This window comes from Rhea americana, unplaced genomic scaffold, assembly GCF_003343005.1.
Source record: "Rhea americana isolate MKP2758 unplaced genomic scaffold, rheAme1 scaffold_6, whole genome shotgun sequence".
NCBI lineage: Eukaryota > Metazoa > Chordata > Aves > Rheiformes > Rheidae > Rhea > Rhea americana.
The window spans coordinates 4,621,311-4,648,278 of NW_028186756.1; the positions used below are offsets into that span (position 1 = coordinate 4,621,311).

General features: G+C 44.0%; 1 protein-coding gene across 2 annotated transcripts in view; it reads left to right on the forward strand.

Moving 5' to 3' along the window:
• Window positions 1-26,968, forward strand: part of IL1RAPL2 (interleukin 1 receptor accessory protein like 2) — a 373,876-nt gene that overhangs the window by 326,235 nt on the left and 20,673 nt on the right. For both annotated transcript variants that reach the window (XM_085319646.1, XM_085319647.1), the window contains one exon: window positions 23,218-23,347. In XM_085319646.1, the coding sequence (XP_085175772.1) occupies window positions 23,218-23,347 (130 nt within the window). The remainder of the gene's footprint in view (window positions 1-23,217; window positions 23,348-26,968) is intronic.

Sequence of the window (26,968 nt, forward strand, 5' to 3'; positions counted from 1 at the left end):
TGTTTAACACACAGGCCATATTCTGCCTAAATGAGAACTCTTTTTTTTCTTGGCTTTTTTCCCTTTTTTTCTTTTTAGACCTAGATCAGGCTGTATTAGAAGTCTGCACATCCCATACCAGCACCCAGAATCTGAGCCTGACTTTTTATCTTCTCATCAAGATAGAAGTGTTACTGCTATAAGTAATAGAAGTCCTGAACGTTTCAAAGCAGACAAAGCTATCATACTTGGACTTAAAAACCTCCCTCTGGGAAATGCCAAAATGACAGAAATCAGATATGCTGCAAAAGCAACAAGATTCTTCTGTTTTCTCCTTCTCTTCCTTAAAAGCAAAATAGGCTTCAAAAAACAGTGATCATTATTACTGGTTGCTGGCCTTTGATTTTGACTGAACAGCCATACCTGGTTGAACTGTTAACAAGGGCTCTGGCAAACATGAAGAACTAAATACACGGAAAATCCTTCCAACAAGAAATGAATAAATACTAATGGTACGTACAAAACATAGCATGTCATCTGGTGACACGCTATGCGCAGAATTGGTTTCTCATTACTGCAAGTCAAGTCGAACTTGCGGTTTGCTCTTTACCATAATTTATATCCACTAAAGCTCTGAACAGATTCGTGAAAAACAGCAACCAATCCATATCTATCATGTTTTATGTCTGGGTGAAGAATATGAGTATTACTTTTATTAAGTTTCATGAAATACCTGCTCTTACGTTAAAAGTGATAGATGGCTCTTTGCCAAAGTTTATTTAGGATGGGTTAGGGGCCATGTGCAGAAGGAGGGATTGCTAAAGGAGAGAAGAGGAGGAGGTTAGTTATGTGTTTTATCTTGCTGAAGGCAGAGAGGACCTAAACCCTGCCTCCCCTTGGGGGGGGGAAGTGTGTGCAGGAGATTTTCTGGCATAGCCAGAGCCATCCATAATGAGACAATATTTTCTGCAAGGCTTCTTAAACATGTTTTGGCAAAGTAAATTGATGCTGACAGAAGCCTTCCTGTCACTGCACAGTTCTCCCCTGAGCAGAGGCTGCCAGCCGTGCTGAGATTTGCCGGATTTGCTAATCTCTACCGGGGACAGGGGCAGGGTCTTTGCAATGTTAGAGGCTGTTAGGGGCATGTAGCTGTGCCTCTCTTCCAAAATATATTTGCTCTGTAACTCAGGGATGGCTTATACCGTTCTAAAAGCTGCTTTGAAATAACTTTTTTGCAGAAATATTCTCCAGGAACATGCTTAAGCCAGCAGGCTGGCATTTGATCACCTTATTTACCTGATGTTGTCTCCTTCAAAAATGGATACATATACAGCCAGCACTTAAAAAAAAATTCTGCGTGCCCTGGAGAGAATAGTATAGAGGCTTACTGAAATGAGGAGCTGTGGGGATAAAAATGGGCCCTGGTCTCTGTGTCGGTGCCGCGGGTGCACAAGGCTGCGAAACCAGCCACGAGCAAGCTGCTCCGTGGAGGAGGAGTGTGTGGGTGCCTTGGCCTCTGTGTGCCTTCAGCTGTCCATCGCAGCTCTCCTGAGTGGTGGGGCAGACCTCCAGTTCCCCAGGCCACGCTCAGCCTCCTCTGAAGCGCACTCACCTCGGCACACGCTCGTGGGCACGGCGTGAAGCGCAGCATTGCGGGCTGGGCAGGAGAGCTGGTCTTGATGGGCTGTTCTGGCCTTGAACGTCCAGGAAGGCCGCAAGGTGCAGCGCAGTTAGCAGAGGAGCAGAGTGACGTTAGACAAGTGGACTCCTGGTTGTTAGTAAAACAGCACAGATTAAACAGCAGGAGAGAGGTTCAATTTTCAGCTTGAGTCAGATTGGCCTTGAGAGGCAGCGTGCTGGGTGGCAGACTCCTGCGGATTTCCGAGACCTCGCTTTGAAATTGGTCTGAGCATCAGCGTGCTCGAGTCCCTTCCTGGTCGCTACCCGTTGTGAAGTTCCACAGACTGTCTCTGTTGTTCCCATTTTACACCGCAACGTGTAGGAAATCTGGGTCAGTGTCTAACAAGCTGCAGCAGTAATAGGGTTTCTCTGTCTGGGGTGGTTTAAGGAAATAAGGCGAAGTTTAACGTCCATGAATGTCTGGGTATTGCTGGCGTCAGTGTGAATGCACAGAGCGGTCAAATAGTCACAAGAATAAAGGTCAAATTGGGTGTTTTCTTGCAAAATACTGAGTAAACAAATCACTATGTGTCTCTTTCAGGGTCATAAAGCACTGCAGTATCTGAGACTCTTATTTGGCAAATGCATATATGTGTACTTAACTTGATGACGGTCAGATTATTTGTGCGTTTCGAACTGGAAATATGTGAGAGTTTGGAGGACTGGCCCTAGGCACGAAGGAGAAGGTGCTTTTCAGGTGTTTAGATTGTAACGGGAACCACATGGTTTCTTTGGGACGTGCTTTCTTTCTGAATTATTTACATATTTGGTCAGCTTTTACTAATTGCTCTGAAGGAATGTAGTTAATGATAGAATCATAGAATCGGTAAGGTTGGAAGGGACCTCTGGAGATCATCTAGTCCAATCCCCCTGCTCAGTAGGGTCACCTAGAGCATGGTAGACAGGGCTGCATCCAAGTGGGCCTTATTCCCTGTATGTCTGGGCCATCTAGCAATATGAAAAGAGTGTTTGTTGTTGTAAGAGATTTAGATATGCTTAGCACCATTTTTGAAGCTTTCTTGAGTGAAGGCCAAAGTCAAAAGCAAGTTGTCAAGTCTCTCCTTCAAGCTCCATTAAAAGATGTGGTTTTTGTGTTGTGCGTGTGCTTAAAAGGTCTATACAAAATTTACTATTGCAGACTTGGGACCAAGATAGAATGGAAGGTTTTGCTAATTTTTGCAGAAAATCTTCAAATCCTTTGAAGCATGTAACATCTACTTTATGAGTATCAGCTGGAGTGAGATTTTTCTCATGTAATTTTGTTTTTTTGATCAAAAATATTTTCCTACAAGGTATCATTTAAAGAATTGAAGGGATTTGCTACCTAAATCTGCTAAGTGTATACTACCCTTGGACAAGAGCATGAGTTTGCATGGGACCAGAAGTAAGAGGTGGTGTATTGTTACACAAGAGCAGGATTACAAATACAAGCCCAGTTCCTCCAAGGCTGGGCTTGTTGCTTTATGGAGGAAGCAGGTTTCACAGTAGAGGTGAGGGCTGCTTTGGGAAAAAATAGCTGCAGAGCAGCCTATGCAGCTGCAGGAACTTGCTTTTTCTTACTGCCTTTTAAAGCACGTGCCAGAAGCAGTCCATGGACCAACTGAGCAAGGCAATTGCTGCTATCTCTGAAGCAGAGCCAAACTCAGAGCTTTCCCCTTCTTTACCCTCCTGCGAGGGCGAGGGGTTAGGAGCAGCCCTGTGGGACTGCTGGTACAGGCTGGCCGTGCAAGTCCATGCCAGATCATTTTTTGTTTCCACAGCAATCTCTTTGAAACCATCTTAATGGTGGGCATCAAGGGATACGACAAGATGAACCACTGGTAATACACCAGGGCTTCGGTAATGCTCTTAATGTCCTCTCATTTTCTTAAAATCACTGTTTGCTGCTGTATCTTGGCCTCCTGGCTTCTTGCTTGATTGTGTTATTAAATACGAATCACTGATCCTCAGCCTCTTTGTGTCCTCCCAGTCCATGGTTATGAGCATTTACCATATGCTTCCAAGCCTGGTTATGTTCTGTTTTGGAAGGTGGTTGTGCAGACCTTTGGGATGCCTCCCTCAACTTTTCTCTGATAATCACATCCTCAGGATGCAGCTTGCAAGCAAGCCTGTGCCAACCTGTTAAGGCACCATGGAGAATCCTTCCAAAACTTTGTCAGTGATTTGAAAGACGAGCGTTTCTGGCAAAAAAAAATGGTGAGATGTGGAAACACTGGGTAAAGCAGAAATACTGTCCCACAAGGAAGCAGGCTTGCTTTCATCATCTTTTTCTGTCCTGTAGCTGAATGCTGTTGGGGTGAATCATCCGTTTTGTGCTTCTATGCTTACACGAACACAGACTATGTCTTTGGATCCCCTCGGCTTCATTAAGAAGCCATTTTCAACAGCAAGTTCTTTACAATTTTAAACTCACAATTAGCACAAAATGAAATTTTTGCTAGCAGCACCCAATGAAAGGCGGCAATGACCTAATTTGGTCTCAGTGGATCAGGTCTGAGATTCAAAATCCCAGCACTAGTCACTACCTTTGAAAATTTAAGCATCACTTGTACTTACAAATTGCTTTTTTAAGTGAAAATCTGGTGTGTGAGCAGCTCTCTTGAGTTCCAGTTATAACAAGGAAAAGAGGCATGTTTCACATCTGCATGGGAGGTGATTCATGCAACATCTCTCCTAATCATTGCTCACTGTAAAAGAGATTTGGAACTGCTGAAGGGGTGTGTGCATGCGAGGAGGATCTTGGAGGCCAAAGGCTGCCTGTGCACTGTTCAGCAGGGCGAAGGGGCGCTCTCAAATTGGCATGCGTGCCACCGCTCTTCTGCTGGCTTTGGGAGTGAATCATTTGTGGGAACTGAACCTCAGCGATCATGAAGAACAGCAGCAGCAGGGGAATGTGTGTGCTTCTGTAAAGTAGATTCAGTAGATGAACCTAAACAACCTGCCCAGCCCTGGGAGAGCAGTTTCCATGGTTAATTCTCTTTTGTGTTACTGATTTTTCTTCTTACTGCATTTGAAATTGAGAGCGCTTTGTTCAACATTAGTAGCCGATGGCAATAAGCTGTAGAGATGAGACTTTGCAGAGATGTGGGGCAAAGGAAAAGAAAAGGTGTGAAAAATTGAAATGACAAGGTCACGTTGGTGATTAGTGACGTGTAGGGGAGGGAGATTTGTACCCAGCATACTTTGAGTAGTTAGAGGAGGAGACCATGCCGGGCAGGGATGTCTTTAGAGACCAAGTTGGCATGTCTCAAGCACAGATGATGTAAAACAAAAGGAAATTGAACCATTTCTGTTTTCAGTGAGTGCATATGAGAGGCTACTGTTATTTTCTTTTTCAAGATGGAGACATCTGAGCATATTCTCGGTTGGGAGGGAACTAGTATGAGCTACAGACAGCATGCGTGTGTCAGCACCTGGAAGGGAGCTACCAGCGTGCTCATGGGTGCTTCCACCGCCATCACTGGTGGCCTTGGCAGGCCTTGCTGCTCAGGTTTCTGTGTGCAATTGAATCCCCTGGCATGCTTTTGAGACCTTACCCTTCAAGGTCTGCATGCACCCGGAGGCTTTGTGGCCTTTGCTGTCTTTGTAAAGCTTCTCCTCCTCCTGTCTGGCTGTGGTCGCCAAGCGCAAAGCATGTAGTTTGCTATTCATGAGTAAACGTGTATTTTCATTTAATTAAGAAAATACTTTGAGGTCACTAAAAAAAAATCAAACTTTTCCAGAAATTTAGCACATTGAAAAACATTGCGGAGGGGGAAGTGTTAGACTTTTTTGATTGAACTAAAATGGGTTGCAACATGCTGTAGAGTGACTTGTAGTATTCTTATGCTTCCAGCTTTTCCCTAAGTTATGCCAGGCCATATTCTGTAGGCTAAAAGGGTTGTGTTAAAACATATGCACAGAAAGTCGCCTTCCGTTTGCATGGCAGGGTAGAGGGAGGAGGAGACAGGGGGAGAATGGCCGGCACATCTGCACGGATGGGCACAAACCGCGCGTGGCTGCGGGGGACGGCGCACCTCGCTGCGACGCTTCCCCCGGAGCGGAGGAGACGCCCTCCCCGCCAGCTCCTCCGGGGAGCTCTGCTCTCCTGCAGCGACCGCCTGGGCTGCTGAGGGCGACCGGGGCCGTTGCAGCGCGGCGACCGGCGGTGCTGCCGCCGAGTCGCCCGCGGGCGCTTTAGGAGCCCTCCCGCCCCGGTTCGGGGGTGGTCGCAGCCTGGCTTTTGCATCGCCCCGGTGGGACCGCTGGTCTGCTGGAGGTCGTCTCGCTCAAATATCCCCCCCAGATGGGAGGCTGCTGTTTGCTTTCTGCAGCCGGCGCCGTTAGGCTGTGCCCTGCGGTTTGCAATCCGCTGCGTCAAGGGGGATTTCGCACTCGCGCGCTGTCGCTGCTGGGGTCGCAGCCCGCTCCTAGTGCCCTACACAACGGCCAGCAGAAAGGTTTTAGGGGTTACTAAGTCAGAAAAGGCTGAAAACCAGTGCTGCAGCAGTCGGGCACAGGAGCATCTGAAGCTTCTGGTTTTTGGGAAGGGGACACATTCAGGAACACACTAGAAAAAGAAAGAAAGAAGAAACTTGTTAGCCAATGTAGCTACGTTTCTGCATGGAAATGACTTTTAAAGTGGATTTTATTAGGAAATTTAAGGAGAATGGAGGTGCCTGGGTAGTGGATTTGTTTGGTGTTAGGGAACAGCGAGGATTTTAGGGCTATAAGGCTGATAACTACCCAAGGGGGCCGATTTTTGACCACACCAGGATGGACAGTGCGGCGTGCTGCAGGGAGCGGCATTTGCTCTGTCCTCCGAGCTGCGGAGTGAGATTGTTATAGTTTCAGGCAGCACAGAGCACGAATCTCCCCTGCCTTCCCCAAAGGAGTGCTGCTTTTGGCTCTCCTCTTCACCAAGCCTTCGGTCAGGCCTGTCCTCCACGGTCTGAGCCGACAGCATCCTCCGTTTTCCCGTGAAGGTCCGATGAGCCAGGCAGCTGTCTCGATCCCCTGCTCTTCAGACAGCCCTGCTTGCTCTTTGAGTTTTGCAACGTGGAAGTATTTTTCTGATGCCTCATCCAGCCCCATCTCCCTGCAGGCAGACTTTCCATCAGAGAGGAGCCCACCTGGCCACACTGGCACTGAGTAAGCAGTGAAGCTTGCCCATTAGCTCCACAATTCAGCAGGGGAGAATTGAGGTGAGGAATAGGCTGAAATGCAGCAGCAGTAGCGTAGAAGACAAAATATTAGAGGCCTCCAGTGAAACTGCAGAGTATAAACCATACGAGGAAAAGAAGCTTGCTATCTATCACCGAGTCAGCACAGATGTGGTGGTATGGATTCAGGCTTTGGGAAGATGGACTCTGGAGCTGACAGTTGAGAGGAAAAGAGTTCAGTGAAGGTGATTCCTGCCAAACTGAACTGAATTACTGCCTTTTTATGAGCCCTAACCCAAGAAAGAATTAATCATCTAAAGAAATAATGATGATTTTTACAGAGAAGTGAAGGAAATTCCTTCAGGTGAGGTAGTCCCCAGCATGATAGCACAGAAGGTAATTATCCAAACAGTGGGAAAATTTTCCCAGCCTTTTCTGCCTCTAACACTCATCAGAGTTGGCAGAATAAGACCTGGAGAAGAATTTCTCCAACTTCAAAAAGTGGCAGCTGCCACAGGGCAGCTAACAACTGTCCACAAACATCACCCAACCCTGGGTACCACCTGCCTGGTATTCCTCTAAGTGCTGGAGTGGGAAATAACAATGAAACATGGGTGACCATTTCCCTACTGCACAGCACAGTAGTGGAATTTCTGAATCTGAACCGTTCTGGACTACAGTGGGATTTTTGTTGTTTTTTTCTCCTGTTTTGTTTTGCTACATGAGCAGCATGCAGCATCCCTTTTAAAATCACTCAGAAAGACATTCTCCAGACTTCTTCAGCAGATGTTTGCCTCAACCTCTTCATCAACTCTGAGCACAGCTTTATTTAGGGCTCAAAAGGTAGTAGATGCACAGCCCCATAGGCCAGTCCTGTGGTCTTGCACCTGCACATGTGTGTGTGATTAGACCATCACACTTCCAGATGATCACAATTAATGGAGTTCTTGCTTCATTTTGGCTGGTGGCAGGAGCTTTCCCAGGGGAGAGAAGAGCAAGTCTGTAACCCTCTCTGGTTAATGCAGAAGTGAAGGCCACAGCAAAGTTTCTGGCATTAGAAACAGCTCAAATAACAATCTTGACACTGAAGTGCACATCCTTTCATATTCGATCTTGCATGGAACAGCTTAATTCTTTTCTCGTTCCTATCGCAGCTAAGAAAAGAGATAAGCAATAAAGAACAGCAGAGCTTTTGTCTCTCGGGAAGGTTTTTGTAAGATCCTGCGCTGAACTCCTGGTATCCGAAGAGCACCATGGGCAGGACACAACAGGGTATCCGAGGGCTGCAGGAAATCAAAGTCTCTTCATCTTTGGGAGGCAGCTCTGTGTGCAGAGTGCCCTCGTGTTGCTACTCCGTGTGCGCAGGAATGAAGGGCAGGCTCGAGATGTTATATGTGCCAAGAGGAGCTCACTCATGCTCTGTCTGTGTACAAAACATGACTGACAGCCCTGCGCATGTGGTAGAGGAATTCCTGATTGCCCTTCATTTTAGAACAGCTAATGGTCTCCCCCCACACACACACACACTTTTTTCTTTTTCTTTTTTTAAGATCAACCACAGGTTTAGACTAAATTCTCAGAAGGTTGCTCTAAATTAACTGATAAAATAGCTTTCCCAAATGGAACAAGAGTTCATGCAGAGTTCTCTGCAGCGGGGAAGCGTACCTTCCCTCTCCTCAACATACTTCAGACTCAGATTCGTAGCGTCTTCTTCATAGCATCTTCTTGTAAGAGTTGATGTCCACCTCAACCAAAAGGTTGGTGGAAGGGGACTTGGTTTTATTTACTTATTATTGCCAGTTCCCCTGTAACCACATTGACTCTGCATCCAGATTTTAACCCATAGTGAGCTTCAAGGACTGATTCCTTGCTAGGAAATGGCTGACCTATTACTGACCTGTGTCTGCATTTTTTCGCTTCATTTTAGGGCAAAAGATCTTGTCTCCTATCCTTACATTTGCTTTCCACATCACATCAAGGGCTGAGATTCTTGCTCTGAGCCTGTGTTCCTTCCGTGTTACGATCCATTTGTGCCATTTGCCTTAGCCATAGGGAATGCACAGCCGGTTGTCCTGGTTACTTGGGAAAGCGCCAAGGCACTGGGAACACCTGTGGAAGAATCTGTGTTCACCCTCTTCACCAGGCAGTCCTAAGGGCATGTGCGGTGCTGGCATTGCTGCATCCCCTGGCAATGGCACATTGGTGGACTCCAGAGAAGTCAGGAGTTTACCCCAGTGACAGAGTTGCCTCTTTTCAGACCAGGAACAGGAGTCCCTCAAAAGTTGATTCCTGCTCCTCTGACTCCATGAACTAAAGGCAGTGTTGTCTGTATTCAAGGATGCTCTGCTGGGATCTGGAGAAGGCCCATGTCAGTCCCTGCAGAGACATCTTTCTTCCTCATTCACGCAGCAGTAGCTTGCAATCCTTGGATGATTTGCCTGCTGCCTGTAGAAATCCTCAGTCTTTTCCAAAGCCATTGGACGTCACAGATCATGATGCAAAGCACTGTGAGTGTGAACAGGGTAATTCCCCCTTGCAGGAGTTTCTCCTTGGACCAGCAAGGAGAATCATCATCAATCAGCAGTCTTGAGGGCAAGGGAGAGTACACAGGTTTGGGGCAGGTGAAACAGCAGGCTGGGCCTTCACTGTGTCTCAAGTTGCAAGGAAAAGAAAGTGATGGGACCGAATTGAGGAGTTCTGAGTTGTGAACTGATTTGGCACTCACCTGGGGAAACCTGTGATTATTAGACCTCTATGCGACTAAATTTGCTTTTAATGTGTGGTTAATATGACTGTTATCAGCAGAATGTAAGGCAAGAGGCTTAGAGTAAATCTTGAGTCCTCATCACTAACAGGTTTAGGGCAGTTGGTCTATTGACATCTGCAAACCACATCTGTCAGAGAGAAAAAAGTCATTTCCAGCATGGAGTGTATCTGATCTGATAGGTTGTGTCTCAAGTCACTGAGCACAAGGGAATGCCACTGTGTCCCTTTAGGAAGGAATGGGTGCAACTCCAGGAAGTTGCCTGAGTTGATAACATCTCCTATGATCCTTACATCTTGAACTGCTTGCAAAATTCTTACACCCTACCTATTTTAGGTCTTACATCTTGTTTAAAAGATTTTTAACTCCAGGTTCTTGGGGAGTAGAGGGGGAAACAAAGAAGAAGGAAGTAAAACTCCTACTTTACTGTTAATAGTGAGTGTTTGCAGTCTGATAGATCTTTCTTCAAGATAATGTCCATCTTGATGCTAGTTATTTTTTCTAGTATTACTTCTTTTTTAGTAAGGAGAAATAAAAATGATTTCTTTAATTTTGACAAACGTGAAGAGATTAAACTTGCCTGTAAATTCTTTACTGAAGAACTAAAGTACAACATTGATTCATTCAAAGAGCAAAATACAAATTGTATTTATTGAACTGTGTTTATGGTCCTACTCTCCTTAAGTATTATCTCTAAATTTAAGTAAATATTAAATGGAAATTATTTACTGGAGTTGGCTTGGAAGAAAGGTCACTCTTTGTGGCTGTATGTTTTTTTTTCTATTTTTTAATAGATACAGTCTTTATTTAAGTCTCACTGTTGCCCTGGCTCAGCATAACGCTTAAACACCTGCTTAAATTTAATCAGCAAGGAAACCTCTCCCTATTCAGTAAAATGTTCAAGCGTTAGCTGAATTTTAAGCACATCAGTCAGCTGTTGATTCTCATTTGAGCACAAGCTGATCTCAGTAGCTGTGTCCCCGCTAGTCCTTTTCTACAGGGCAAGTGGGAACGTGCGTCATCTTACCACGAACCATGGCAAACCCTGTCTCCTCTGGATACGAGCCACCTGCGTAGCTGAGCCTGAGCAAGGTGACAGTTGTGGTTACCTTCGTTGTCAGGGGTGATCAGCATCCGTCTCTCCATCTCCCTGAGCAGAACCAGCACCGCACTGGATTTGTTTTAGGAAGGCTAGAAAAGCTTGGGATGAAAAGGGTTGCAGCAGTTACCACCCCTTGTGTCTGGCCCCTTTTCTTAGCCTTCCCATCCCCTTTTCCTGCGTTGTATTGGGAGCGTGGTCAGTCGCCAGAGAGAAGAAATCACTTGCATGACATCAAAATGCACCAAGATTATATTAGGGGCCTTATTAGCCAGACTAATATTTATTGCTATGCCCTTATGTGCCTGCAGCAGGCCGCTAGGGAGATATTAGCATGCTATTTAGGGAGAGTTGGGCTTTTTGTTAACAGCTCAGTACAAAAATGAGTGTGAAAATACCCTCCTGACTCCTCTTACACCCAGCATGTGTTTATTTGAAAGAATCCAATCTTACTTACGGGGCAGGACATCCACAGTTTGAAGCGCAAGTTTGCATTTGCTTCCTCTTTTCTAAGTGAAGGAAGAATATCCATTTAATGGTCTTTATCTTAACATGCTAATTTTATCATTTGCCTTTTTAAAAATCAATGAACACAAAAGTTGAAAGTTTAATGTAATTTCTTAAGAGTCTCTTGCTGCATGCAGCAGGTTCCCTTAGCAGCCTTGAGGATACCCTCTGTGCTCTAGCAAACGGGAACTTGCTAAGAGAAAAGACCAGATATCCATTACTTATACATGTGAATAAGGGAAGCGATTTGGCCACACAGATGGTAGCTGATGTTGCCTTGATTGGTCCCTCCATGCGCTTTTATTTTCTTCATCTGACGCCAGATAGCTCTTTCAGAAAGAGGTGCTGGGTTTTGCCATCTTTCCTCCCAAAAGAAAAGATCAAGATGTATCTGCTTGGGGAAGTGAAATGTAAGAAAGGAATGCCTGTAGAAAGCCACCCTGGGCTCGCGGCGTAACGCGTCCTCCTGCGCCTGCGGAGATGCAGCCAGCCTGCCACCCTGCCCCGCGTGCGGCTGGCTCATTCGGAGGGCATGCAGACCTACGTTATAGCTTCTGTTCAATTAACTCCATTCCGTAAAACATTTTACCTAGAGATTCGTGTAATTGCTGCTACTTTATGTACATTCTCAGAAGGGTGGGCAGAGGTGTCTGCATAAGGCTGAAGGACAGGTCTGGTCTAGAGCAAAAGGGGAGAAGAACAGGCAAAAAGAGAAGACAGATGTCTGTAGTAACAGGAGGCAAGTAGTAGCAAAGAGTCGTCAAAGGCAAGTATCCATCTTTCCTCTGGCTGTCAGAGCAGGATATAAGGCCTGGTCCTCTGCATGATGTGCCTAATGAAAGGAAACACTGACTTTAAATCAAGCACCGATGAGACAGGCCAGAGTCCTGCAGCCTGTTGCCTCGTGCATTGCGGCCTTGGAGGAGGCGCGTCCACGTGGACGTTGCCAGAGCAGCTCAGGTTAGGTTTGGCAGATGAGCACTTTGCCGTCAGATGGCCGTGACGGGGAGGAGCAGTACAAACCTCATGAGTTTACTACTTGCACATTAGAGTTTTCCTGCATGCTTGCAGAATCCCATGGGGTGATCTGTGTGCAAGCTTTCCAAGACTTTGTTTTTAGCTTATTTGGTACTTTCCAAGGTGCCCAGCTCTGTACAAAACAGGTACCAGGACACTTGTTTTTTGGTGTCTAAGGTGCCACTTTCCTTAAGTTTAGTGGGTTGTGGAGTCCCTGGGAGCATGATAGAGGCATGCTAGCTGCTGCCTTTCGGGGGTTATTGCTCCTTCCGGTGACCTGTACAGTGGCTGAACCCTGCCTGGCCTACCCAGGGCATTTGAGTAAAAGCCTCTTCTCATTTTGAGTCTCCGAGGAGGTATGTGGCAGCTCCCAGGGTGGTTCCTGGAGCCCTGCAAGTGCAGGGGACACAAGCAGGGTTTTTGGAGCAGCGTATGGAGGACCAGCACCCAAAGTCAGCATGTGCTCCCCTGGCCTCTGGGATTGCCATCATCAAGGGGAGAGGTTTTTGAATACCAAAGGGCTGTTTTTCTTGACTTTTTTTTTTATATTTATTTAATAAAAAAAAAAAATTTCTTAATAATACTTGTGCACATAAAAATGCACAGAGGAACCTAATGCAGTTTTCAAAAGGATCCGAGCACTGCACAGCAGTTCCTGTCAGGGCAAGTCAGCTGTCCAGCAGCTTGTGGGAATCCCACCGAGCCTCTGTCTTCACTGCAGCTCAGTAACGGCAGAGCTGAAGTCCTTGAGTGTTACTTCTACCTGAGCTCACAGTGACTAAAGACTTTTAAAACTCTGACCCTATGGCAGTTTTGAAAATGAGATAAAGGATTTTAGATGGTTTAGATGAGGGAGAGGTTGGGGGAAGGGTTGGAAGAAAGTTGCTCTAGGAGATTTCGCCTTTTGTGTGTGTGTGTGTGTGTGGTTTTCTAGCAGGAGCTTAGAACATCTGATAAATTTTTATCAGCAACATTTCACCCTCGTGTGTGCTTTAGTTCTGTTTTTCTGTTTTTGCAAGAGTCACAGTCAGTAGCCGAGGCCAAAGGCAGTGCTTCCAGTGGGTCTTGACTCTGTTCTTTAAATTAGAAATTTAAAGACTGTGGGTTAGGCTGTATGGAATGATGGCAAATACGCTGACTTTGTTCTTAGCAATAAGCTGTCTAGAGGTTTAGCAGGGTTTGTTTCTTTTTTAGGGTTTTGTGGCTTGCTTTTAGTCAGCGTTATTTTTTTCCTGCTCTTTTCTATATTTGCTATTTGCTCATTTGAGTCAGAGAGAAGAGCACAAATATCTCATGGTCATGTGTTTTGTGATGTCTCAGGGCGTAAGAAGCAAGAGCAGAGCAAAAAGAAAGTTAGAATTAAAATCATAAACTACTGAGGTCAAAACAAGACCTAAAAATCTTTTGCATTTTTCTTGTCAAAATTTTTATTGGGCTCTTTCTTACTGCCAAAGACTTGTATTAGTGAAAGAATTCTTATATGAGTGAATAGCCAGTTTAATGCATGTTGCATACTGCTATTTCTTTTTCCCACATATCAGTACAGCTGTCAAAATATCGTTTTAGTGACAAGCATATGCTCTTCATAACACACAGTTGTATTTAGGTGAAGAGCACCTCCTTTAGACCATTTTTTTGCAGAAATTTGGAGAAAGAAATAGTCTAGAAAAAAAGGAGAAAAGATGTATGTTTTTAAATGCTGTTAAACTGATTTGAAATAGCTAGAGGCTAGTTAGATTTTATTTCACTATAATTTGACCTTATTAAAGCAATTATTATCACTACCTAAAGCAGGTTTCTTTAATATATTAATTTTGTTTAAAATGGTTTCAGTTCATTAATTCCTGGCTGATCTTTAATTATGCAAATATTTGGAAGTCATATCCTGGTTAAAATCTACTGGCTGCTGGAATAGATTTTGAAACTGTATAGGATTTTCTGACTTCTTTTTACCAGAGAAAATAATTTTATTTGAATGGGTGTATTATTTTCACTGGGTCTAAAAACGCTCAAACCAAACAGCCGCTGGATTCCGAGACTTTTGTCGGAATGGGGATAAAGTGATTTAACTCACAGCTAAGTATGTATTTTGAAGATTAATCAAGTAAAAGGGGAGGGAAAAGAAGCCCAGGCACCTTAATTAGCACTAACTTTATAACTCCTGTTGTACCAAATAAAACATGGAAGCTTTAATCAGCTGATGCTGGGGAATGGCTATGGGAGAATGAGAGAAAGAGGTGATAAGGTACCTGAGAGATTTTTTTCAGCTTTATCTAAATCCAATAGGGCATAAATCTGTGAAGAATTACACAGTGCTGCATTATCAAATTATAGGAACAGATGCTGAAGAATGTTGCATGTTTGCATGTTGCGAAGTGCTGCTGCGGTGCTTTAATCTGGTGCTGAGAGAGGACTAGGAAATACAGATGATCAGGTGTGCTAGGTGACATGAGCAAAACCCAAGCATATCTCAGTTCCCATTCCCGAATGCCTCCTGACCTCCTGTCTGGGTTGTGGATGAGCTGCAGCAGCATCCCCTCGTGACCTGAGCCAGCTGGAGCAGCTGGCTCCACACTGGGCAGTGCAGACTGATGAACCAAAAAAATGAGAATTTTATTCAGACCTTGGAACTATTTACTGAAACTCAGGGCTGACCTGATTTAATTGTGGTGGTTTTGCATGGGGATAAGTTGGTGGCTGGTGCTGCCAGCAAGGACAACTGAAACTTCAGCAGTAAGGGGTGTTACTAATTGCTGTAGAAAACAAAGGAAGATGGACCTGTGAGGGGGGACAGAGTTGGGATTTGGGCAGCAACGAGAGGAAGGAAGAGGACTAGAAGATCTGGGAAGTGGCTGAGGTGAAACAGACATAATAAACAGGTGACCATATTGGTGCTTATTAGAGACCATATCCTTTGCTGCTGGTCTTGGAACATGAAAGTGGCTGGTGTCTGCTCTAGTCATTTGCTCCATGGACGAAGGGTAGAATAGAGAAAGAGGAAGGGAACACAGGAAGGCCTCTCTGGGCACATCCAGGAGAAGGTTCAGGTGCAGGGACAAGGGAGACAAAAGACTACAACCCAGACTGGAAGCCAAAATGAAGGAGGCATGAAATCTGTAGGAAAAGCATGAGGGTCAAGGGAATACTGCAGAAAGCAGAGTATAGTGGTTGCGGTGGGAGCTCAACATACGGAGACAAGGGCGAGTTAACAAGAAAGGAAAGCCAGAGTGTAGAATAGACACAGCAGAAACAGGGAATGTAAGTAGAAATGACTTAAAATGAGAAATGGAAAGGAGGCAGTACAGCATCAGCGCTCACATCTTTATAGTATGGTTAGTGAAGTACCTTATTTTACTATATTATTCATTTTCATGATTGGGACTACAATTACATTTCAGGGTTATAAGCCTGTAGACATGCCATATTAGGATGCACAAACTCGCTCTGATGTGTGCAAAATGAGCTGCTTAAGTGCTGTTCTAACTGAGCATCCAAATGCAGGATTCGAATACTGTAGTAGGGCAGTCTTGGTGCCTGGTTTCCAGAGTCTACAGCTTCCCTTTTTTAACACCAAACTTTTTAACATCAGTATTCATTGCTCACCACGTCAGCCCAGGATGAATGGATGAGCAGCAATTTTTCAATCAAGCAGATGATACTGAACCGCAGGAGATGTATCCCAAGAGGTATCATGTAACACTCATTCTGTAGGAATGAATTGGCAGCTGCAGCATCTTTCGGGATTTGACCCTGGCATGGGTGTGGTGGGTTGAATTAAGAGAAATTACCTAATGCTGGAATAGTGAGATTATAAAGTCCCTTTTTAAACCAGTGTGAAAGTCTTTGTTCTGGATGAATGACTGCAGGCACCTGTGATTGTCTGCCTAGACCTTCAATTAGCTGAAACTTTAAAGGCAAGCTTATAAACTTAACGAGTATAGTGACAGCCTACATAATTAAGGAAACATTTGGTACAGGGTACTTGGGCAAGGGGCTAGGGATCAGCAGCTCAGCTGCAGGGTTTGGTCTCAGATTGCGAGAGTAGCCTCGAGTGGGCACCGTTGGCTATCGCTGCCATCCTTGCATCCTTTGCAGCAGCTCAGCCCAAAGCTTTGCTAGCATCAGCTCCCTCGGTCCAGCAGCAGCAGGGTGCCTTCACCCACAGCCTGGGAAGGTTTAGCTAGAGCTGCAGCACATCAGTGTGTTGCTGGGGCTGCCTGGCATTACTGAGCATAAGAGAATGGCTAAAAGGATACCCTTGCCTTGCAAGGGACTTGGAGAAAATTTCCCTTTTTTTGCAAACTAGGTAGAAGCTACCACACACAGAGATTGTTTTTCATGAGTTCAAGGTCTGTGTTGCCCCTGGCATTTGTTTTGTTGATAAATTGCAGGCATAAGCTCTGTCTCCCACATCTCCTTATCCAGGATGTCCTTCGGAAGAAACAGGAAATGTGTTTTTTACTACACAATTGTACACAGTCCAGCCTGCCTTGCCAGAAGAATTTAAATCAATTTGCTGCTCTTTGGCCAGTTTCTAACACTTGTAGAGCACATTAGAGCAATAATGTTCTTGTCAGTGACACAATGATTTGCCTTGTAAACCTCACAGCCTGGAGAGTCAGATTCGATCCTGCAGACGGCCTGTCGAATACACTTACTGAGATGTGATAAGTAACCTGCCTTCCTTGTCCTCTGTCTCAGCAAACTGAAGAAACAAAGCCTGTGAAGTGTCTGTGTAACATCTGCATGTGTCAAGAGCAGGAAGCTGCTCCTTGGCAAGCACTTCTCTCTATCAGTCTTCAGGGAAAAAGACACAGGCACCATTATCAGATAGGAGCTACAAGGTGCATATGCATCGATCAGATAGACTTGGCCTGACAGGATGATTTTTTTTGCAGTGCACTCATCTTCTCTGCTACACATGTACAGCATCCAGCCCCGAAATAGATAAAAGCATTGGCATTACAGTCAATGCTAATACCCATGTGGATCTTAAGATAAAAATGCAGGTGTCAGGGTATGCAGAAATGACTTGATGTTGCTTGTTATAAAGGGAGATCTTCCTTTTTGCACACAGGTATTCTTTTGTTAGCTCCTCTTTGGCACTTTGAGTTAGTTCTGTCGTTGGCTTGGAAGGTCTGTCTGGGTCAGTGAGTCCATCTGTCCCTCTGCCTCTTTGTAAGCAACCATGCAATGGGCGTCTGTAATAGGACGGGTCACAGAACATCAAGCTTCTAGTCTTTTGGTCTTCACAACGTTGAAGACATCTACCACAGGCCCCATATACTTAGCTCTGGTAATTAAGAAAGTGTAACTCCCACTATACTGCAGAAAATGGTACTTGAAACTCCACCAGCTTGGGAGAAGCGTGCTCCACTTGCATGCCAGAGGACAGCCCTCAAGTGGTCTCTGTGCATCTGAGCAGGTGAAGGGGAGAAATTTCTGGCTTCGTAAAGGATAAAGATTTGTGTGTCATGGAGAAGAGAGGCTGAAGAACAGTAGCTGGGCGTATGTACTACGTTGCTGGAGCAAGGGAGCAGCTGTGAGCTTCATTAGAAAAACTGTTTCCCCAGCCAAACAGAACTTCTGTAGAATAGGTGTGCAGCTAGGGAGGCTGGAGCTGGCTCCTCTGGCGGTTCTGCCGCCGTGGTCCCAGGCCCACTTCCTCCAGCGCAGCTGCCTCGCAGCAGCTTTTTATTGTGCAAAGTCCGATTTCTGCCAAAGGAAAAGCACTCTTTTCCTGGGCCTCACCCCACTGTTCATTATTTACTTTTTAATTAACCTTATTTTATTTTAGAGCAATTTTCAAGGGGGAATGTTGGGTACAGGCCTAGGGACACACCCTTACTTTCCTCATGAGCAGAGGCGTAGCTCTGTCTGGTGTAAACTAGATACAAACAACTTTAACACCACGTGTTAATCTTTAGGGACCTGAATAAACAGCTTCAAAAGAGCTGAGCATAGTCAGTGCCATGTAGTCCCTCTGAATCTGTTTCCCTTCTTTAGTGTGGTGAAGCCCCTTAATGTTTCCTTGCTCTAAATCTCCTGGTGGCGTTGTCTCAAGGGGAGGCTGCTTGGCCACCAGAGAAGAGCTCTTTCCCTTAAAGACATGGCATATCTTGCCAGAAGAGACTTTATTGATAGCCGTTGATTGAGTCTTTTGAAATACATGTGTGTGAATCGCGTGGCTATCATTTTAGGGTTCAGTGAAAGGAAGCAAACTGGGGAACAGTTGTGATTCAAAGCATTCACGTTACCATGAGAGGAGCCTTGGCACTCTGCCTCGGGGGATAATTGCACAGCCTTCCTACTGTCGGTATTCGGTTTGGACAGTCGGGATGGGATTGTGAGAATGGAGGCGCGGTGATGTTGTTACTATTATCTTTTATTCTTGTAATTATTTCTTTGGTTTCTTAGGAAATTAATAATTGCTCTGGGCTTTGATGGTTAACAGCCTGCACCTTCCACGCAGGGAGATGCTAAAGCGTTGGTCAAGCTTGTTGTGAGTGATGGTGTATGAGGTACAAGATTGCAAAAGAATTGGAAAAAACTTATGTTTCAAGCTATAGAAAAATGAAAGAAGGATCCACAAATGACTTTGATGGCTTTCAGATGAGGTAATTTGCTCCAGGAATGAAAGCCTGATTTGCTGGAAGAAGAGAGCACCAGCAGAGTATAGACGCGAGAGAATGTGAATTGTGTGTTGTACCCCTGAACGGATGCTAGAAAATAAGCCACAAAATACACCTCGTTGCACAAAAGGAGGGAAGAGGAGAAATTAATCAATATTTGCAAATAAATCTCTGAAAAATTATTTTGATATAGGACAGGTCTTAAAATCTGTGAGCAGCTTTTGTTTTCTGTGCTGGTCAGTCATTCAGCCTTGACATTTAAGTTTTTAAAGGATTGAACAACTTTGGGGTTTTTTCAGCTTCGTTTACTTGATGCTTGGAGTGTGCCTCCTTGCAGAAAGCCTGTGCTGCAGTATTTGTCATTCTCTTTCACGCCGTGTCAAAGCTGCGGTGAGCACATACAGAATCGTGCCTGGCTACGTTCTTTCGCAGCCCCTTTCTCCACCCCTAGCCAAGACTTCTCTCCCCGCTGGGCAGCTGTTTTGCTTGAATAATTGCATTTCTGTGGAATTTTCTTCTTCAGAAAAAAACATTCACGTATATGGTAGAGTTCACATGCATTTATTGTGAAAAAGGTCAGATGAAAATTATACAATAAGATTTAGCCATAAAAGTCATTTCCATCGCCAGCGGTTGTGTCTTATCAGCTGGGAGTTTGCAACAAGCCTGTCTGATTGACAGAGTAAGAAAAAAAGCTAAAGTAGAGACTTCTGTGTGGATCCTGAGGCTTTACAGTAACAAGGTGACCCCAGCAAAGCAGCACATCCAGTGATGTCTACTAGGAGGCCTTTCTACTGTCTTTCCATGTTTCTTCAAACATTTCATTAGCTGTTGATTCATTGCAAATCTCTCTAGTCATTTTCTCTGGTTCTCAGCAAATTATTTTGTTAATTGAAAATGCAACTGAAATGTCTATTTCATTTAAATAGAAGCCATTTATAAACGGGAAACTTTCAGGATACCATATGTTCTTGGAACTTTGATGATTTTAATTAAATGATGCAAGGGGAGTTTTTCTTAATAGGAGCAGCTGATAGTGGAATGCAGAGCAATAGCAACAGTGTTCAAAGGTCTGGGCCACACTCAAGATGACTTGTCAGAGTTACATACTGCCTGCTAATTTCTTTTGCGTGGGATGCGGACTCAGTACAGTGTGACATGGCTCAGAGCCAGCCCCCAACCGGGATCTGCAGCAGGTTCCTGCTGAGTGCCGGTTCCTTCCCCACATTCCCAGGAAGATTCTGGAACTGGGGAATTTGGCCACAGCGTTAGGATCTCCTTGCTTGGGGTGGAATGCAATGGGACATGCCTTGTTTCTCTGCTGGATACAAATTGGTTGGAATTCCCTGAAAACCAGGGGCAGCCAGCTGTCTTTAACATGGCAGGAGAGGGAAATCTCCTATCTTTTTCCTTATGGAGGCCTGTTTGTGGAGGTGAGGAGTTTATCTGGGACAGAGCCAATACTGCTGTTTCTGACTTTTTCCTGCTAGGCCACAGAGGAACTGTGAGAGTTGCAAAACTTGAAGCTCCTTCAAGGAGGTGCAGGAAAGTGGGATGTCCTCACCAGACCTGTAGCACAGATCTTTTGCCTGAGCTTTGCTGAGGAATGGAAGAGCGGTGTGTGAGAGTTTGCATTTGGATGGGATCTTGAGGTCTCATCAAACCATTCTTGATGCATCGTTCTGCCACTGAAATAAAAATACGTTGTTCCATGTGATACAATTGCTTAGACCTTTCTGTGATCAATGATGTGTTAGCAGATAAGATGAACCATGGGTTTGTTCAGGTGTGGCCAGTCCTGGGCTCCAGGCTGAAGCTCTAACTAAAGGTTACTGTTGGCTAAATTAGTTTATTCTGCAGATTTTTCCTGATGGCAAAGCTGGGAAATAGGTCTGCACGGGCAAGTCCAGGGCATGCAGGCTGTTGCAATAAAGGGTAGTGACACCTCCTCCCCAAATCATACGCTGAGTTTGTTTGTTCCAGAAGCTGTGTACCAACAGCTATTTTTTTTTAGCTTTTTCTATTTGTATAGAAATGTTTTTATTTCTTCATACTACCTCATACTACCTCAGGCTATTTACTCCACATATATAGAAATCTTAGACTCACTTTGGAATATTTTTGTTTCTTCAGGTTTTTTTTAAGTAGAAATATGCTGGTTTGAAAAAAAAAAAATGCACCCTGCAAAATACTACGTCTGTAACACTTAATGTCCAGCATGATTTGCCAAGTAAAGAGCATATACTGTCATTGCTGATGGCCATATCTAGCCTTTTTCTTTTTCATATTGCTATAATTGTCTTTTTCCATTAAAATCAAACATGGGCTGAGCAGCCACATGCTAGGAATCACTAAGTGGTATTTAAATAGACACATATCATGACTCTGAGGCAAGCAGCACAAAAGACCTCGCACCTGGCATTCAGCATGTTAGAAAAATGGGATGAGACAGAGATGGATATAGCTAGAGGGTCAAATTCTCACCTTTACCCATGCAAGGCACGCAGCACCTCGCAGGGCTGACTTTGTCTCTGTGAGCACGAGATAGGCAGCAGAATAAAATGGACTTCTCTGATAGTGTCCTGTAGTGCAAGTAAATGTTTGCCTAGAAATGTTGTTAGATTCCCCATCAACTGACAAAGTCTGAAACGTTATGACTATGGACAGATTGTGGGATTTGCGAAGAACTGTGATTATCCACCCTCTTGTGTGTGTTGGGCATTTGAGCTGGTCTTATACAATCTATAAGCATCAGCATGTATTCAGAGGCCAGCTGTGGGACCAGGGTTCATAGTGAATGTGGAGATAAAGAAATATGGAGATAATGAAAGATTTTGTAAAACATTTTCAGGATAAACATTCAGATTTCCTTTCCTTTTTTGCCTTTTGCCTTTTTCTTTTTATTTTTTTTTATTTTTATTTTTTTTTGTGCGTGAGAAGCATAGTTTAACTCAAGTACAGTCTTTAAACTTTCTTTTCTTGCTGTACCCTGATGTTTGAGAAAGGCTTGTAATTTTGGCTCTTGACTTGGAAACAGTTTAAAGGCAGCTGATGTTTGGTGCCTGGGAATGCTACACTTCCTGAGTAATCAGGCTCTTTTGGCATACCTTAAATTGGGCACTGAAGTTATGGACAGACAAGCATGAGCGCAGCTTTACGGGTGTTTAGGCAAAGACATTTTTGCACATGGCTCTGATATGCTCCAAGTGTGCACACAGTCGGTTGTCAGTGCCAAGCGTGCAAGAAGTAACTGATGAAGGTGCGGGAAGTTTGTTAGCTGCCTTCGCGAGGAGTGAAGGCCTGCTCTATTTCAGCTTCCGAAGAGTCGCCTACCAGCGCTGTGAATGACTAGCGTAATAAAACATTTCTTCCAAATATAGTGGAGTCCATCATTTGGACTCTCTGCATTTGATCCAAGTCCTGGAAGATTCATAGGAGGTTTTGTTGCCATTAGATGAGGCCTGTCCTCCCGTATAAGCTGGTAACTTCACAGTCGCTTTGTGACCTGGGCCACGTGTGCCTGGTAAAGTGGGCAAAGAGAAATGGATGCAACAGCTGTATTTGTGTACTCAGGGAATGTGCATGGTTCTCCTAAATTTCTGGCTTCATTTGGGTTTTTTTTTCTTTCTTCTGCAGGCAGACAACCATCTGTCCTGGCAGCCTAGGCATTGCAGAGTGTTTGACTAGCTAGTACAGCTAAAGCTCTAGCCAAACAGAAAACCATCTAAACACTGAATTCTTGGAGAGAAATCTGATCTAGTTTCCAAGTTTTATTTTCTTTTTTTTGGAATATTTTTGAAGAGCTGAAAGGGAGCGTTCTTTGCCCTTTGAAGTTTGTGCTTTGCCAGAAGGCTGTTGAAAGTAACACAAGTGTTGCTGGGTGCTCACTGGCGTCTCTCATTACTTGGAGATCTTTAAAAGCTCTCTGAACAGCTTACTAAGGCTTTTGTTAACATTTGATTTCTAACTGAGGAAGAAATTAATACTATGTCTTTTTTACAGGTGGATAGGCAGCTGTAAGTAAGTTAGTGAAATAGCTGCCTCTCAGGCACTCTCCAGTGTTGGCGGAGCTCTCGAGAGTCTGACGAAGCAGCCGCTTTTTTTTAATAACCAGTCTGACATCAGCTTTCATTGCCACCATTTCCATACCCTCTCATTGTTCACGTGGTGTCTCGCCAGGAATAGTGAAATGATGAGTAACCTCAGAGTTTCGTTCCACAACTGTTTCCTGTGGATTCAAATCCACATCATCCTTTTCCCTGTGGTTTATAGTTATCCTCCCTTATTTTCCGTTTTAAATGGGGGAATTTTATTGAAAGCATTGAGATTTGATGCCATCATTCTCTCGTTAGCAGGCATGCCGACGGGTCTAACCCTTGCTCTGATTGTCGTTCTCAGGCAACCCGCTGACCGTGGCCTGCAAAGCCTTCTTTGGATTCAGTGGAGAATCGGGCCCCATGATCTACTGGATGAAAGGGGAAAAATTCATTGAAGAATTAGAAGGTCACATTAGAGAAGGCGAAGTCAGGTACTTTTTGGAGTATTTACTGTTAAGTATGTGGTATGTCCCAAAAGCCAGTTTTATTTTTAAACAAGTTTTTAGTTTGAGCTGTCTAACAAATGATGAATGACTTAGAAGCAGGGCAGTGTGAGCTCCTCAGTTTCCTTTCTAAGGGATAAACTCTGGAGATGTAGTTGCTCTCCATGCACCTGAAAATTCATCACCAAACCCCCAAGCTGGCAGCTGCCGCGTCCCTGACTGTTCTAGGGGGTGATCTAAGCCTCGAGTGGAAGTGCTGCTGTCCCCTGCCGTGGCCCCTCGTGGCAGTCTTTGGCAAGATGACATTAATTTTAGCATCACTGTTAATCTTAAAGATGAATGTTCCCCTGTCAAAATGTCCATACTTTTTCTCTACTAAATGTATTGGCTGCCCATGATAATGCGCTCTGCTCTGCTCCTTAACCAAGACTTTCTAAAGATGGTAGGATTTGTTCTTCAACACATGCATTTAAGGGAGAGAGGGAAGTCACTGTGTGAGGGTGTCTGATACCCAGTTTGTGCTTGACTTGTTCCAGATGCTGATTTTCATATGCTGTACCAGCTGTACGGAACAAGATCACTTGTGTCCCCATGCATGTTCATGGAGTTTGTACCTGACAGTATCTTCTTATCTCTCCTGATAAATAATTACTTGATCCATAGCTCTTTGGGCAAGGACTAAGCTAGGACTACACAATGGACAAGGTGGTCCCAGCACCCATACACAGGTGATGAATATAGATCATAAAGAAAGCCAAAGCCTTTACATGTTCCACTGTTCACTTTTGGTCCAGTTTCAGAATTTTTTCTTTCTTGGAGAGCAGGCAGAGAGGAAGATTCCTTTACTTTATTGTGTGATCAGTAATTTGAAGTTCAGTCCATAATAACCACTAGTGATAACGACTAGTTATTAAAATAAACTAAAATAACTGACCTAACTTTGCTTCTTAATTGCATACAGACAAAATTTATCATCTATTGTCAGAAGGCTTTAAGTGTACAATCCGTTTCTGGGCTCCTGACCGTAAAAGACAATTTTTGGAAACTTCTGCCATTGCAAGTAATAAGCATATAACTCACTATATGAACAGAGTGATTTTCATCACGTTCTTCCTTCACATCAGGAGGATAATTTGAGGTTTGCATTTAAAGAGCCCTCCAGCACTAGCACAGGTTCAAACTGGTCTTCTATGTGCATTTCTGTGGGTAAAAATTGAGTTTGAAAAGCTTGCTCCTGTATGTCTTTGCCTCATCTCATTGCATATTCTTGATTCAAACTAATTGCGTTACAGCTCTCCTTTCTCTCTCTGATAAAATGTTCTGACTCAATTTATAGACCCTTCGCAATCCAGTGAGTCTTGTCTTGAGTAAAGCTACTTATCATGGTACCCAGTCTTCTGCATTGCAGCCGGCATTAAAAGCATAGCATTTACCAAAGCCTGCTGCATCATTACCAGCATTACCACAGGCCATTCCTTTTTTGATTTAGAAGTAGCTATGGCAACTGCGGTAGAAACTTTTTTGCAAATGACTTTTTTACAGTGACAGTTCTCGCTTATGCATCCCATTATGGGGGTTCTGACTTAGCAAAGCTAAGCAGCGCTAACTGTTCTGTTGGCACCTGAGCCAGGCCACATCTTCCGCCTAGACCTAGCTATTAGTGTATTTCAAAAAATATCATGGATGTTGCAAATTTGATGACCCCTAGTGAACTTGCCATTTAGACACTTTTCCTATCACTTTGCTTTTATATGGTATTATCAACCCACTTCTATTAATGCTGAGAAACTTTACATAGTTGGAGATTGTTATAACTGGATGAAAACACTCCATGTGTTGTTCCTTTGATAAATGTTTAGTATTTTACCTCTACATCCCCTGTCTTAAGTTGGTCCATGAATTTGGAGGCAGAACTCTGAATTTCTGGTGCTGTCCTTGCCCTGGACTGTATCCATCCACTGTGTCGCTGTATTTTCTGTACTTGGTGAGGGAGCAGGTTTACACATAAATGCACTGTAGGGATCTAAACCATCCATCACTATCTCTGGTATGCTTATTTACAAGTCAATTAGTCTGTGCACTTTTATGAAAGCACTGTAATAAGGATGCACGTGACTTGAGCATTACTGTTCAAATCAGAGCCGTGGAGCTGTTTGTTTTGGTAAATACTCTTCCCCATAAATAAGGTGTGTAGCCCTGGGTTTACGATTATTTATTAGGTGTTTTTTGAGAGCCTCATAATAAAAAAGCAACTAACCAGCATTGCAGGGCACAGGTGATGGACCCCTCTCTTACCAGCCTCATTGTCTGCCCTTGAATTAAGCTCCCCACATTAGAAATTCATAGGGGGAAAAGGAGAAGGAGACTTTGTTTGACAGGTTGGTTTTCCACAGCAATAATAAAAATGTCATGTAAATTGAATGAGACTATTAAACAAGGAATTAGTCTGTAAGCCTGCTTGCAGAGCTGTCAGTTGCACCTGATTATCAGAGAAGCCCAGAGCAAATTTCAACCCCATATCTCTGCCACAGCAAAGAAGTATTTTCAAGGATAAATCTTACTCTCTCGGCTGCCTATGAGTCGCTTCTCTTCTGTTTTCGGGCGACACTGCAGAACACTTTGCAGGTAGCTCATAATGCTCAGCTTGAAGAGCATGTTTGTCTTTTTTTTTTTTTCCTTTTTTTCCCTCCCTTCTCCGTTTTTAAGTGGAATAGCTTAACTCATTCTAAAGGCGTGAGAAGTGGTGAATGGAGACATTTTAAACTGCAGCCTTATCTCCTCTCGCTGATTAATTCAGCGCTCTGCCTGCTCATCCATGGAAGTTAATTGGTGGGTGCAAAATGCTCAGACAAGATGTGCTGCTGTATTGTGTTAGGAGAGGATGCTGAGGGAGGAAGGCAAAACTGCCATCACCGCTTACGTGATGTCTTAGGTACTTGCAGAGAAGTGGGGAAATGACATCCCTCTCCTGAAAAACTTGTGCTATTTAAGTAGACAACTTACAGGCAGAGAATGAGAAGCAGGATGCAGGGAAGTGATTGAGAGGGAAAACCACCGTGCCATGTTGTTAGTTGAACTACTTTTCTTTGGAGAGTACTTACACGCATGCAAATAAGCTCTTTTATCTGCAGACTGTTGTTAACAATTTTCTGAAGGAAGGACTAAAGTTCACATCCCTGTTAACAATCTAGGTCCTCAAGTGTCTAAGGAATAGAAGTTTGCCTTTTTGGAAAGTCCCAGCTCACATGCAGGTTAGGAAAGGTTTGGATTAATGCCTTGATCCTGCAAAGAGACTCAGGTGAAGCTTTCTTACAGCCGTTAGATCTGTGATCCTATCAAATGTGAGAATTTCAGGAAAACATAATCTCAAAGGAAGAGCATTGGTAACTTCAGGTTCAACCTAATGCATAAACAGTCTATGACAGATAACTTTGAACAGTCTGAAACACTCTTTCGATGTTTTTCAAAGAAAACAGTCTGAAATGACACTTTGTTTTTTAATTCATTTTTTCTTAGTGATAAATAACCCCTAGACAAAATAAAATATCTTGTTTTAGATCAAATAAAATGCTGCAGCTTGACCAAAAGGAAGAGTTTTTTTTTTTTTTT